This window comes from Prionailurus viverrinus, chromosome F2, assembly GCF_022837055.1.
Source record: "Prionailurus viverrinus isolate Anna chromosome F2, UM_Priviv_1.0, whole genome shotgun sequence".
Classification (NCBI taxonomy): Eukaryota; Metazoa; Chordata; class Mammalia; order Carnivora; family Felidae; genus Prionailurus; species Prionailurus viverrinus.
In genome coordinates this window covers 12,903,676-12,918,579 of record NC_062578.1, presented here as the reverse complement: position 1 = coordinate 12,918,579, position 14,904 = coordinate 12,903,676, and the positions used below count along the sequence as shown (strand labels likewise).

General features: G+C 44.2%; 1 protein-coding gene across 4 annotated transcripts in view; it reads left to right on the top strand.

Annotated features, from left to right (window-relative positions):
- The window catches only part of ASPH (aspartate beta-hydroxylase), a 232,648-nt gene that overhangs the window by 64,761 nt on the left and 152,983 nt on the right, over positions 1-14,904 (top strand). For 3 of the 4 annotated variants that reach the window (XM_047841783.1, XM_047841782.1, XM_047841781.1), the window contains exons 4-6: positions 6,122-6,214; positions 9,231-9,305; positions 13,476-13,601. In XM_047841783.1, coding sequence (XP_047697739.1) covers positions 6,122-6,214; positions 9,231-9,305; positions 13,476-13,601 — 294 coding nt within the window. The remainder of the gene's footprint in view (positions 1-6,121; positions 6,215-9,230; positions 9,306-13,475; positions 13,602-14,904) is intronic. The other variant, XM_047841784.1, reaches the window with a different exon arrangement.

Here is a 14,904-nt window from a genome sequence, read left to right as displayed (position 1 = left end):
ATTCGTTCAACAAATAATCTGAGTGCCTGCAGCATGGCAGGCCGTGCTGGGCACCAGGGATACAGGTGACGAGGGGACTGCCATCCCTGCGGTGAAACGTGGTGAAATAAACAAGGGGCCGAGAAAGAAAATAGTGCAGCCGGAGCCAGCTGTCGCCACCACCCCACTCTTCGCCTCGCCTAGAATGTGTTCCCGCTCCGGTGGCGGGCCACCTTCCAGCTCTGCTGCAGGATCCAGCTGAGTCATCACGTCTACACTGACTCCTTCTGCGATCCTCCCAGGCGGTGGGACTGTGTCTTCCCTTTGCCATGGTCCTTACTTTACTTCATTCCTGGATTTTGCTTTCTACCAGCCTGATTTATGCCCAGTACCTAGCATAGTGGTGGCTGAGAATAACAGGCATTCAATGTGTGTTTATTGGATGATGAACATCTAAAACACAGATCATTTAAAAATATTTCAGATCTGTATATACTGTTGACTAATATTAAAAAAAAATTTTGGGGGGCGCCTGGGTGGCGCAGTCGGTTAAGCGTCTGACTTCAGCCAGGTCACGATCTCGCGGTCCGTGAGTTCGAGCCCCGCGTCTGTGAGTTCGAGCCCCGCGTCAGGCTCTGGGCTGAGGGCTCAGAGCCTGGAGCCTGTTTCCGATTCTGTGTCTCCCTCTCTCTCTGCCCCTCCCCCGTTCATGCTCTGTCTCTCTCTGTCCCAAAAATAAATAAACGTTGAAAAAAAAATTAAAAAAAAATTTTTTTAAAGAAAAACTTAGGCATTTCTGCAGTAATTGCAGTATGCTTTAACCACCTTGGAAATTGCTGGTAGCTGTGTTCATGTTGTGTGCGTGTGTGCAGGGAAGATGGTAAATATGCTATCTTTTTGTTTTTGTTTTTGTTTATTTATTTTTTGAGAGAGCATAAAGGAGGGGCCGGGGGAGGGGGGGACTCCCAAGCAGGCTCTCTGCTGATAGCACAGAACCTGATGCGTGGCTTGACCCACAAACCGTGGGATCATAGACCTAAGCCGGAATCGAGAGTCAGATGCTTATCCGGCTGAGCCCCCCAGATACCCCGGTAAATTTACTTTTTTAGAAGAAATGAAGGGAGAAATTAATTTGTGGGGAAAAAAATGTGTGTCTATTTGCTGGTTTTAAATCATCTCTTTTAATTCTTAAAACCCTTCTAAGGAGGTAGTTGTGTTCCCTTTACACACTTGTGGAAACCCAGTCCTGTCGGTGGGAATGTGCCCAGGATGGGATTCCAGTGGAAACAAGCGACAGCCCTCTTGATTCACAAACCCGAGCTCCTGGGGCCATCTCGCGTGGCAGGTGTTAACGTGAGTCCACCCCGTTCCAGCCTTTGTGGAGACCCTTTGGTGGCCCTGAAACCCAGGCTCTTAGCAACCCTTCGGCAGTTTTATTCTTTCGAGGTGTAGGTCATCCTCTCCCTGCAATCTTGTCTCTATCTTGAGTCGTGTGAAGATGCGCTGAATCTGGAATGGCTCTTACTGTATATCATGGGGCAGCTCTTCTGGTTTCTGGCAGTGTCAGAATTTTGATGGGGCTGAAGTTGGGATGCCTGCTAAGATCCGTGTTTGCTGATTACAGAAGCCAGGAGCAACAGCGACAATTAGCACGGTCAATCAGTATGTGCATCTTTCTGGCTTGTTGATTTTCCGGAGTATTTCTCACGTTCCTGTACCTGTTAGGATTATTCCTGGGATATATTGATTTATACTATTAGACTACTCATGTTTAAAGAAGCAGCAGTTCTGAGCTCTTCCCCTGGAATAACGGCAGCTGGTGTAATCTGGGTCGGTGAGACCAAAATTTCCTTCAGTCTGTGCACTACCGAATCTTATGCCAGAGATTGATAAACCAGTTTTTTATTTTTTTATTTATTTAAAAAAATTTTTTTTAATGTTTATCTTTATTTTTGAGACAGAGAGAGACAGAGCATGAGCAGGGGAGAGGCAGAGAGAGAGGGAGACACAGAATCATAAGCAGGCTCCAGGCTCTGAGCTGTCAGCACAGAGCCCGACGCGGGGCTCGAACTCACAAACTGCGAGATCATGACCTCAGCCGAAGTCCAACGCTCAACCGACTAAGCCACCCAGGCACCCCGATAAACCAGTTTTTTAAAATCTCTTAGCTTTTATGGGCTAAGTGCCTGAAGTCCTATGAAGTACAGCACTATTTGTGGTTCTTTCTTTCCCACATTTTGCCGAGGAAGTGGTTTGTGGAGAATTCTTCACGAAAACCGAATTCTTCGTTTTCAGTCAGTGTGAATAGCTCCACGATCCGGTGGCCCCAGGGCCTTTCGGATTCGCACACCCTCACTCCTCTCTAGCTGCATGGGCCCCGTGGCTCTTCCCCACTGCCAGCATCTTGCGCACACACCCCTCGCCCCCAGCCGAGGAATTTGTACTCGCTGCTCCGGAGCCTCATCTGGAGTACTCTCCCCCAGTGTGAGTCACAGGGCCACATCCCTGGCTGCCTTCAGGAATCTGTTCACATTTTGTCAACGAGTCCTTTCCTCATCAGTTCGCTGGAGATAGCCTTCCTCCTCTCCCTGATGGCCTGGCACTCCCTGCCCCCTGCCTTCCCCCATCTAATATGTTCTAAATATTTCATGTTTCTTATTTTTAAATCGTTCCCTCCCTGTAAGAGGTGGGGCTTTTCAGTTCTCATTTTCTGTAGAACAGTGCCTTGCATCAGTAGGTGCCAAATAATTGTTGAATGAATGAACGAATGCCATATGCAACTTAGTAAGTTTTAAACTGTTAGCATATTTATGGGAAGAAAATACACTTATTTCCCATTGCTGTCAGGTGTACTGGGGTAGCAGGGAATGAAGTAAGTGAATGTTGGGCTAAGGTAACTGTGTCACATAATCAAATCTGCTATGAATGCTTGATTTAAAGCGCTCACGTCACCTTTTATAGCTTCCATTTTGAATGACAATTGTAGGAAAATTTTATGTTTATTAAATGCAGGCACTTTTTTATTTCCTAATTTTTCTGATGTGCCCGAAGAACTGAAAACGAGGTGTCTTAAGGGAAACAGTTGCTTTTTCAAATTGCGCAGGGGCTGGTGTGGTTACTTGCAACTAGATAGTTACTCGCGGGTGCCACGGCTGTTCTGTCACTCTTGCCAGCGTGGGAATGGACATGGGTTCTGGTTTGACTGTTAAGTGGAAGAAGACTGCTGGAAGCTTCAGCTTCTGGGAAAGATTTCCTCAAGCCCCAGAGAGGCAGAGCAAGAGGTGGGTCTCTGCTTCTGGACACCCTGGGGTCCAAGAGAGAAGCTTGCCGCGGGGGAAGCCCCGACTGGCGGTGGGAGGGTGAAGCCAGCCAGCGCCCAGAGCAAGCCCGCTCACCCCCGCGCTCCTCCTGAGAGTACATAGTGAATTTCCTCCTCCCCCGAGCCAGTGTGAGTCGTGTTTTGTTGTCTGCAGCCCCAGGAGCGTCAACACTGATGACAGTCATTTCATAATGTAACTTTGAGTACTTATTTCGGTGCGATCTCCTTGCCATTTGTACCTCACAATAAATCCAATTTGAATTACCTTTCCTTTGATTCTGAATTGACCGTATGTGTATTTTTTTCTTGTTTAATATTTTGTTTACTTTCTGCCTTAAAATCTTACATGAGACCTGAAATCTTATATGAGACCTGTATCTGCCACTCATTCGTGGACTAAAATGCATTTGGGTGGCAGTATAATTTCTGGAAACACCAAAATGAAAGCTTGTATGGCTAATTCTTCCATATGAGTTATCAAAGTAATAATTAGTCTAGAATGTGTGGTGGTGTTGTTTTTAGAAAGTTTTTTAGGGGTCTGGGGAAGGGTATGTGTTAATTTGATCCTCAGCTTTTTGGAAGTTTACAATATTGTTTATTTTTGCACTGATTTCACCTCTGGAAAAATAGCTGTGACCAGGTATCGGTAAATTTAGAACTCAACTACCACTTGGGGCAGAAAACGAAACTGCACAATATTTTCTCTTGTTATGTGCTTTTGCTTTCTCCTGTGGTTTTACCAGTTCAATTTTAGAGACAAATAACTCCAGTTGATGTGGAGAAAGCTGACAATGAGGAGAACCTCATGGCTAAGTACTGGCAATGCTAGTAGTTTTCAAACACTTTTCCCATCATGAGTTGTTTTCACATGAAACTTCTCAAAATCCGATAAGAATGGGGCTTTCAGGCAGTTGAGTCTCTGTTGTTTGGTGGGGAAATATTTACCTGCTTATCGAACCCATGGAGCACGATTTGAAACCCTGCTACCTAGAGGATCAGTGAAGAATGACCCGTGATTTCCCATCCAAAGTGAGATGCTCTTGAGGGCGAGATACTTACACTAGCACAACAGACTAACCTGGGACTGTCGCGGGCAAATTAGGCCCCTGGTTCTGCAGCAGTGGGTTCTAGAGCCCAGATAGGAATCTCCTCGCTGGTAGTAGTAGGAAATTGTTTCGGATCCCCCTTCCCACCTTTCGCTTGTCTAGTGTAGCTGAGGAGCCCTGGTCCCACAGAGGAGGTCTGCAGTCATCGGTACCGGCAGAGCAGCCCCACTGTGGGGTGTGTTCAGCCCCTGAGCTGTTTACCAGGCACCTGTTACGTGCCAGGTATGTTCTGAGGTGCTCAGGGTTCCAAGGTAAGTTACAGGATTGTGAAGGTTTACCCTGTTCATTCAGCAGAACTTAGCAATGAGTAATAGTTCCAAACCTGTTCCATTTACTGTTGGGAGATGCAAGAATGGATTATTTAAAGGCGAAAGAGCACGGGAGTTTTCAGTCCTGAACTTGGAATTTGAAACGTGATGTGTTTTACTAACAAGGCCTTCATCTCTACCCGCCACGCCCCGAAGTGGAACGTTGAGGATCCGTGGTTACTTGTGTATTATCCCTTTGTTAGAAGTCACTATATAGTTAGAAGTAGAACACAACTGTGTCCGTTGGTGTTTGTTGTAATAGCCTTAGGCTTTTCGTGTAAATAGTGTGGGAAATAAGTACGTAAAACAAATATAAATCGTGAGGTAGAGTCCTGTGTATCTCTGTCTTATTCTCTTTACGATTGGGGAGAAGAAGGTGGGAATCGTGTTTTTGTCCATGAGAGAAAAATAGACATAAAAAGGGAACAGTAAGGAAAAGTGTAATCAAAAAGCAAGTAAAAGACACAGAATTTAGCAGACTATAGTAGCGGATGTATATTAGACGTGGTATGAAGTGCTCAACGTTGGCAAAGTGCCTCTCGATTCTGTACTGACCTTTTCACTCTAGACTCACAACACACTTCCTCCAGTAACAGTTGTTGGTACAAGAGTCTCACTGGGGGTCGTGAAGAGCCAGGATTTGGGAAGTGGAATCGACAGACTCTTGAACCCTGTTTAGCTTTCTAAAGAGTTCTATTCAGTTGAGGACTTATTTTAATGTTCCACATATAAAATGTCAAAGAATTAATTTGGTCTGGTATATTTTTAGACTGGCGTTGACTTTGAAATCAGCTCTCATGTTAATTTACCCTGATGTTTTATTTTCCTTAAGACATTAAAAAACTTTGTTTTCATATCTTTTAGCTCCTTATAGCATAGTATGATTGTAAATGGTACCTTTAGAAGGTTGTAAACAGTTATGTCTGATTTGTTCTCATTTTCAACTATAGGTTTCAAGAAATTATACATAAATCAAAATATGGCATACAAACCAATAACAAAGTTCAAGTGTAGCTTAGTTGTCTTAACTGCTGGATTCAGAGCTCAAGCAGCAATTCATTAATCATTTCTGAGCACAAGGAGCTTGAACTATTGAACTTCTTTTGGCAAGTTCAGACGTGACTGTTTAAGAGATTTGTGAACATTGAAGCAATGATTTTTTGTTTTGTTGTTTTTAAATGAAAGGTTAACTTAGGTAAAGAGATGTTGAAGGCCCATGCGAAGTTAAAGAGCGCACTGTTTTCCTACTTGAGTTTTTAAGCATTTCTACATTTTCGTGTAGTATGTAGAGTCTTGGAAACTGAGTTATTTGTACTATGGATGAAATGTTTGAGAATATTGTTTTTCCTGGTTTAATATGTCAAACAAACAAAAAAAAACTTAAGTTAACTTTGTGACTAAAAATGCAGGCCTTAAAGAAAGATCTGCTTCAAAGCCAACAGTCCCACCGGAAGAAGCTGAGCCATACCCTTGGCTGGGGGAGCAGGTTTCCGAGGGTTCAGGTAAGCTCACCTCTACATCTGACCCGATGGGCCTCAGCCTGCCAGGTGTCCAGCATGCAGTTTCCAGAATCATTTTACCCATAACTTGTGTCACAGTGTTTATGGAATAATGAAGTACTTTTTCTTCTTCTCTTCTGAGATTTTGCAGTAAACTTAATGTTTTCTACTAAAATACTCAGGACAATTTTAATTTTTGAGATCAAGAATCCAAGGCCCAGATGGGTGCTTTTTGCCTGAGATGGCACAGTTCAGAACATCCTGAACTAAATGCTAGGTTTCTTGATTCCAGTTCCAGAACTTCTTACAATGAAAGTACCATTAGATGTGTAGTGTTACACGAGTTTTGTCGTTTGTCACATGGTCTAGTAGAAGAGGCCTATGGGCTCCATTCTTTGTAATACGGGAGTCTCCTTTCTACATCAGAGACTTCCCAGACCTCCATACGATGGTGTGTGAGGCCTGTCTTACATCCACATGAACTCACAGATGAATTTAAATACCTCCTTAAGTCACCCAAGCACCTATGACCCACAGAATGAAAACCCCTAATATCTGTGAATCAATTGGCAAATGAAATTTGAATCCATTACTAGCATTTCCTGTTTATGCTGTGATATTGATTACAAAGTACTATTTAATTTCTGCGCATTTTCTGTTTACCTAGTAATTCTCCAAACTTTGGTTTCGTTTCGCCACCTACTGGAAGTGTTCGGTATGACACTCCATGTTTACTGGCAACTGAAGTGCTGTGGCTGATTTTATCACCGCGGATGAGTAACGTGTGATTTTCTCTTTTCCCTTTTAAGATCAGTATGCTTCTCTGATTTTTTTTTATTTGTTCAAATCATAATTCCAGGAGAATTTACTGCCTCTCTCCCATTTCTTTAGAAGTACTGCAATCCTACCCTAGCTCTGGAGCAAAAGTGCTTATTTAAATGTCTTTGGGTTTAGCATCTCAAACATTATTTTGTACTCAATAAAGTTATACTTTAAAAATCATGCTTCTTAAAGGTAATACCTACTCTGAAATGTTGTGCTATTTCTTTCTGCTTTCTCCTTTCCTTTAAAGTTTATTTATTTATTGGGAAAGGGAACGTGAGTGGGGAAGGGGCATAGAGAGAGAGGGAGAGAAAATCCCAAGCAGGCTCTGCACTGTCAGCACAGAGCCCGATGTGGGGCTGGAACTCACGACCTGGGAGATCATGACCTGAGCCGAAACCAAGAGTCAGACGCTTAACCAACTGAGCCGCCCAGATGCCCCTCCTTTTAAAATTTTTGTTAACGTTACTCTATATGGAGAGAGAGAGACTGTGTGTGTGTGTGTACACGCATGTATAAATATATATTATCTGACCACTTGTCCTAAATCCATCAGTTTTCAGCTCATAATCCTTTTCAACTTCTTGGCAGTGTTTGGTTTAGTTTAAATGTTGCCTTCTCAACCTTTCTCTTATCTAGGTTTTTGGCTTCTTTCTCTTCTCTGTCTACCTATTCTACAGATATAAGTACATGCTTCTCATTAAAACACAATAAAATAAACCCCCTCTCGATCTCTACAGTACTTTCTATCTGGCCTCCGGTCCGTGTTCTTGCCGTACTAGCCAGATTTTTGGAAAAGGAATCTACAGTTGCTTTCTTTGCCTTACTTTCCACTCAGTTTTTAGTTCACTGTAATCTAGCTTCTGCCTCTACTAATCCTCCCAGAGGAAAGCAGGAGCCTCACGGAATCATGGAAAGATGAAACAGCCTGGTGCACTCACCAAGTTCAAAGCCAGTGCTGGTAGCTGGTGATTCTGGGGAGGCATGTGAGAGCTGAATTGCGGAGATCTTGTATTCTGTTCCAAGGAGTTAGATTTTCATCTGTTTGGGCAGAGGAAGCCACTAAAGGGTTAAGCGAAGGAACAGGGCACCATAGTCCACTTCTGTTACTAATATTATATTCTATGTGGATGCTGCTGTCAGCAGTTATAAAACCAGGAATTGGTTAGGAAGCTGTCATGGGTACTGTGAGAGGCGAGGGGGGAAAAATAGAGATTGGGAGGCCCTTCTGTAATTCTATGCAAATGTGTATACAAATGCTTTGTGACATACAAACGTCTATAAAAGTAGAAGGTACTTCTTGTGCTTCAGGAATGGTTTACAAAACCAGTGTGATTAGCATAGTAGGTTTTTAAACTGTTTTCCTACCTGACGTTCAAATGAGCTTACCCTGTTTTTGTCATTGAGGATTAACTTGTCAGTATAACCGCTGTGGTTGGCATTATTTCACGTGACAGAGTTTGTGATGCCACGTCTCGCCAACTTCAGTTTTCTGAACATGGATGTTTGTTACACAGAAAATTTATAATAGTGTCAGTGTCGTTATGGCTTCTTGTGTGTGATGTTGTAATAAACCTGATAATCCAGTACGTGCCGTGGTGTTGTCAGAACGTCGTTACTGATATTGTTCATTTTTGTAATTTCTGTCTGTTTGCATCTGTGGATCTGTCAGATGGGCTTCTCCAGAGCTGCAAGGATTATCAGTTACAACGTTGGGTCTTCCTTCAGCTTTGGGGAGTGGTCAGCCAACCCTGCCCCTCTCCACCCTCATACCAGCCTGGGGCCTCACTTGTCAGGGCAGACGGTGGCCGACCATGTACTTCAATGCGTGGTGACCTCGTCTTCCACATTTTCATCTTTATTTCCTAGAACATCCCCCCCCCCCTTTCTGAAAGCTTTGCCCATCCCATTTTCTTCATTTTATCATTACTGTGAATTTTGTTAGTTAGAAACTGAAGGAATTCTGCATGGGGAGGTTTTTGTTTAACATTTATATCTGCTGCCAAAATAAAACCAATCTTACATATTTACCACGTTTGCCAACATGGAGAAAAAAGTGGTAAACTGATACAAAAAGGTTAGCATAGTTGATTAACCAAATATCTTCAACTGCATGTGTCTACATAGATGTCATGTTTCACGTTCTTCATTCATGTCTAGAGTTTTTCTCCTGAGTTATGTTTTGTAATCATTTCAGGACCTCAGAATATTGACGATGAAGTACAAGAACAAATTCAGTCCCTTCACCATGAGGCAGTGTATACAGAACATGGTATGAATTAAAATCTGTTTTCTCATGAATTGCTTGCTGACATAATGGTTAATCCCATAGGTGACTTGGACTTTATTTTTAAATGTGAATAAGTAAGTGTTTTTTTTTAATTATTAGAGGGCAAGTTGTTTTTAAATGTTTTATTTATTTTTGAGAGAGAGAGGGACGCTGTGAGTGGGGAGGAGCAGAGAGCGAGGGGGACACAGAATCCGAAGCAGGCTCCAGCTCTGAGTTGTTTCCACAGAGCCCAGTGTGGGGCTCGAACTCCTGAACCCTGAGATCACGACCTGAGCAGAAGTCGGATGCTTAACTGACTGAGCCACCCACCTGCCCCAAGGGCAGGTATTTCTGAAAGAACACTAGACTCGTTTTATTTTACCTCGCCTTACTGTTAAGAAACGTACTGCATAAATTTTAGTAAGGAAATGGTAGGGATAAATGAGACTAAACAAGTCCAGACCAGTGAGACATCAAGAGCAGATGGCAGGAACGGGGAGGAGGAAAGTGGAACAGAACCACGCAGGCGGTAACGGGCTATCTGGGTGCTGTCGTCAGCCTAACTCTGCTGCACGCTTGGGTGGTCGCCAAAGCAAAAGGAGAAACTTTTTAATTATATGCGTCATACTTCCAGAGAGGAAATGAACACGCCATCTACTTAGAGGATACCAAGCGGTATCCTAGCTCTTACATCTCAGACATTTCTTAGGTGCAGTCCTGTACAGAGAATACTAAATGATACTCTCGAAAGCCATGTTTTAAGATTTTATGAGACCGTTTCTTGAAACATCCCTTGATAAAAGCAGAGAGGATAACCCCAAGATGTAACTCACGAAGGGGTTTCCAAGAAGGCAGAACACATGGTATCCCGATACGGCTAATGGTTTGGTGTGAGCTGAAGAGAGTCCTGAAGGAAAAAATTCTGTTTCTTGAAAACAAATGGGGTCCTCTATCATTGAAACTCTGCTTTAGCAGCTCTGCTAAACTGTCTTAGTCAGTCTTAGGTGTTCGGGGTTCCACGTAAAGCAGCCCATCCGGTTCCGTCTGTGCTCTGCTGGGGAGACCAGCTTTGGCTCGGTTGTGTAGGTTTTTGCCCCTTGGCTGTTCGAGGTCTAGGAGCCTGTGTCCTTTCATTAGGAGGTTCTCCTCAGCTCAGAGGGTTGCTTTACCCGAGCACGTACCTGCCTCTATCAGCACACACAAGCTTTCCCTTTCTGTGTCTTTTTTTTTTTTTTTTAAATTTTAACCTAACCTAAGGATGATGCAGTCTAAATAAATAAGTGACTTCTGTCTGATGAGGTAAGTGCTGTAATGGTGAAATGTAAGTGGCTCTGTGCACCTTGCCTAGACTTTGGGGTGAGCAAAGGCTTCTTAGAAGAAGTGGCATTCTGACTTAGTAGCTGGAGGATGGAGAGCGTAGGGCTTCGCCAGGCGGGTGTGTGGGGCTAAGCGATGGGCGTGGCATGTATGAAAGTCTAGAGGAAAAGAGGACCCCAGAGTAGTTCAGGGTGGCTGGCACACGGAGTTACATAGGTGGAGAGCGACTGAGAAAGGGTGTTTGCACTTGATTCGGAGAGCAATTGAACATTGGAGGGTGTCATGCTTCTGTCTGCAGCGTGAGCACACGTGGAGGGAGCGTGCCGGGGGTGGGGGGTGGGGGGTGATGAGATGGCAGGCTGCACTGGGGATCCAAGGGGCTCAAGATGGTCACTCAAACCAAATTTAGCCACAGCTGGGGAGAGAGAAGTGTGGGCAGACACAGTAGACATTTAGGCAGGTGGGTGTAGGAAGCCAGACAGAAGGGGAGCAGTCAAGTCTCCCATGCCCGGGTTTCTGGCCCCAAGCCTTCCTCTTGGACTTATTCTCTTCTTTATTTAGGAATTCACAGAGGCCGTGGCCGTACATGTTTTTTGTGTTGTTTCTGAGCCTTTGTGTACAGCCCTGTCTCTCCTCTGAGCTCCCGGTTTATCATATCCATTTGCATGTTTTATGGGTGTCTCAGACTCAAAACGTACCTAAGACAGAATTCTTGGTTCCTTTACATTTCATAGTTCTCCCCTCACTGCCCCCCAGATTTCGCTTTTCTTCCACTCTTTTGTATTTTAGGTAATGGTCTCCCCTCCCCTTAGTAGCTTCAGCTAAAAAACGGGGTGTTTCCTTGTTTTCTGTCTCCTCTTCTCGCCTCCTGTGTAAGCCCCGGGCAGGTCCTGCAGGCTTTGCCTCCAGCACGTATCTGGACTGCAATGTGTCAGCGTCACCGTCCCCTCCTGCATGACCGCTGCGGTAGCAGCCAGTTGGGGCTGTGTTTGGTGTGTGTGTGATGTGCCGTATGTGGCCTGGTCTTTTTCTCCCCTCAGTTGCTTTTCTTGAGCCCAGACGACCTTCCCTCCTTTCCTTGGCATCCCCAAGTCTATCCCTGCTTCGGAGCCTCGGTACTTACATCTTTTACTGGCGCACGTGTGTTCCAGTCTTCACATCGTGTCCGACCAAACGTGGCCTCCCTGACCACCTTCTTTGCAGTGGACTCTCTGTCCACAGTATTCTGTATTTCATTGTTGTGTTTCAGATCCTGCAGCTGCCATTTACTAGCTGTGTGGCTGTAGCCAAGTTTCTCGTCCTTCAAAGTGGGATATTAGTACCTAACGGCTGCAGAGGGCAGTGCCTCAACTGTAGCCAGCCTTCAGGGAACTGTTTTCCTCATACCAGGCTGTCGCTGTGTGCTGTTTACTGGGTTTCCCTACTGAAAATGGGGACTTTCCATTAAGCAGCGGTGACTGAGAGAGCTAAATCCTGCTCACGTAAAAACCATGCAGTTGCACTGGGTGACATAAGAGTGAGGAAAAAACAATGTGCTCAGACAGAATACGGAAAAAGGAAAATGGTAAAGTCAGTGACAGGAATTGGAATGGGTGATTGGTGTGCGGCAGAAAATTGAAACGAGGAGAACAATGTAGCAGGCTGAGATGGAAATACAGAAAACACGTAGTGTGGACATACATGGGCCCACGTAGTTCAGTGACGCTTGAGAGCATCGCCGGGTCATACTGAAAGTGAAGGAAGGAAGCCCTCCTTCCTGCAGTGTTTGAGGAGACCTCAGTGGCAGCAGAAATAGCATTATTATTACAATGATGATGATGAAAATAATGACACAACAAGAACACTAACACCTAAGTGCTTATTATGGGCTAGGCAGTTTTCTAAGTGCTTGAGTCCTCATGACGGTGTTATATGTAGGTATTATTATTTCCTTTTCATAGAAACAAACCCTGAGGCACAGAGTAGGTAAGGAACTTCTCCGGGGTCGCACAGCTGGTGTGGCAAAACTAAATCCGGACTCATATATTCCGGACCTCACACTCCTAACCACTGTACTGCCCTGCCCAGCTAAGTCGCTTGAGTTGTTTGCTTAGAGCGTTATATACAGGACGTTCTGTGCTTGAAGCCCTGTCAAGTTACCGTTGGGGGAATTTCTTATACCATACTGACAAGCTAAACCACATTGCAGCAGGATAATGTAGCATATCCAATATCTACACAAAAGAAGCAGAACAGTTCAGTGTGTCATCAAAGTCTCAGAAGAGAAAAATGGGCATTTCTGCATAACTTACAGGCTAAACATAGTAATCTTTAGATGCAAAGTATAATACAGGTGACCTAACACGGATGACCTGGCATACGGTTTAGAGAGGTGTCTAGCTGTTCTTTGCAATAGAATATTTGTATGTAGTTAGTTAAGATTGTTACATGGAGTTTTATGCCATTTCTCAATGAGAGAGGTCACAGGGTGACCTTTTCTCTAACCTAGTGATAAATGAAGAGGCAGATATATTAATAATTGTGAATTCATTTATTCAGTCATTAAATATTTACTGAGCATTTCCCATGGCTAGGCATAGGCCCTGGATGCTGGGCATACATAGTAAATAAAATAGAGGAGGTCTCTGTGCTTGGTGAGCTCACGTTCCAGTGAGAGCAAGGTCTGTCCCCCGCTCAGGTGGACGAGCACTTGACCGGAGTGAGGACAGAGCTTCAGAGTGGGCAACGGCATGTGCTGTGGACCAGACGGGGGCTAGGGAGTGCCCGGCAGCGGGACGGGGCATGTGCCTGTGTCAGCTGCTGCCTGTGGACCCTCGTGGCGGACCTGTGACACGTTGTTCATTATCATTGTTCAAGGAGACGATATGCAGCAAGAAGAGGAGGGACCAGCCAGAAAACCACCGCAGGAAGATGACGATTTCCTTATAGGAAGTGACGCAGATGATAGATTTGAGCCTCTGGACGCTGGAGCATTTCATGAAGGTAGAACACATGTCTCTGGTTTCAGAGCAAAACATGATAGGCAATTTTTGTTATGATTATTGAAGTTTTCATGAGTATCTTTAGTTTTTTATTATGATTTTTTTTAACACTTATTTATTATTGAGAGACAGAGACAGAGCATGAGTCGGGGAGGGGCAGAGAGAGAGGGAGACACAGAATCCGAATCAGGCTCCGGGCTCTGAGCTGTCAGCACAGAGCCTGATGTGGGTCTCAAACCACAGACTGAGAGGTCATGACCTGAGCTAGGGTCGGACACTCAACCGACTGAGCCACCCAGGCACCCCTTCATGAATATCTTTAAAACAAATACTTAATTTTTATCTGGTTTGTGTATATACACATACATATACATATACATACAAGCACATTATTTTTGAGAGCGGGGTGGAGGGGAGCAGAGAGAGAGAAAGAGAAGAAGAATCTGAAGCAGGGTCCAGGCTCCGAGATGTCAGCACAGAGCCCGACGCGGGGCTCAAACTCATGAACCGTGAGATATGACCTGAGCCAAAGTCGGATGCTTCACCGACGGGGCCACCCAGGCGCCCCTTTATGGTTTACTTTTAAGTTGAAGCTGAAAAGTTCAATGAAAACTAATCCTCCCCCCCCCCAAAAAAAACAACTAATTTTCCCCCTAAAATAAATATATATCCCAACTTTGAGTCAAAGCACTTTTAAGGAAACTGCCAGGATATACGAATTCTTTATAGAAAGTAAGTGAAATGCTTTAGCATGTTACTTTTACTGTATACTTCTTCCTGGAGTGTCGTGTATTAGAAGAAGTTCAGAAAATTGATGAAATATTTTACTTGGCTGTCTATCACAGGCTCTTATTCTAACATAAACTCCATAATCACAGTTTATAGAATACAGTTCTTAGCCTCTAAACCAGGCATTGACAACCTTTCTTTGTAAACAGCTAGAGGATCAATACTTTAGCCTTTGCAGACCATGTAGGTTTTATTGCAACTATTCAGCCCTGCAGTCGTAGTGCAACGTAGCCCTGAACAGTATCTAAATGGGTAAGTATGGCTGTGTTCCAGCAAAACGTTATTTGCAAAGTCAGGAGTCGGGCTTGCTCTGAGCTACAGACCATGATTTGGTGACATCTGTCCTGTATCAGTATCTTAAGTTAAATGCTGGCTAAATACCAGTTGTGTAGTTCACCTTGGATCATTTGCAGAAGGCAAATTAGACTGTCGTCATTCACTGTTGCCCTATAGAGAGAAATCATTTCTGTGATGGTGAAAACGTTTCTTCATAGATTTTGTGCTCTGTTATGCCT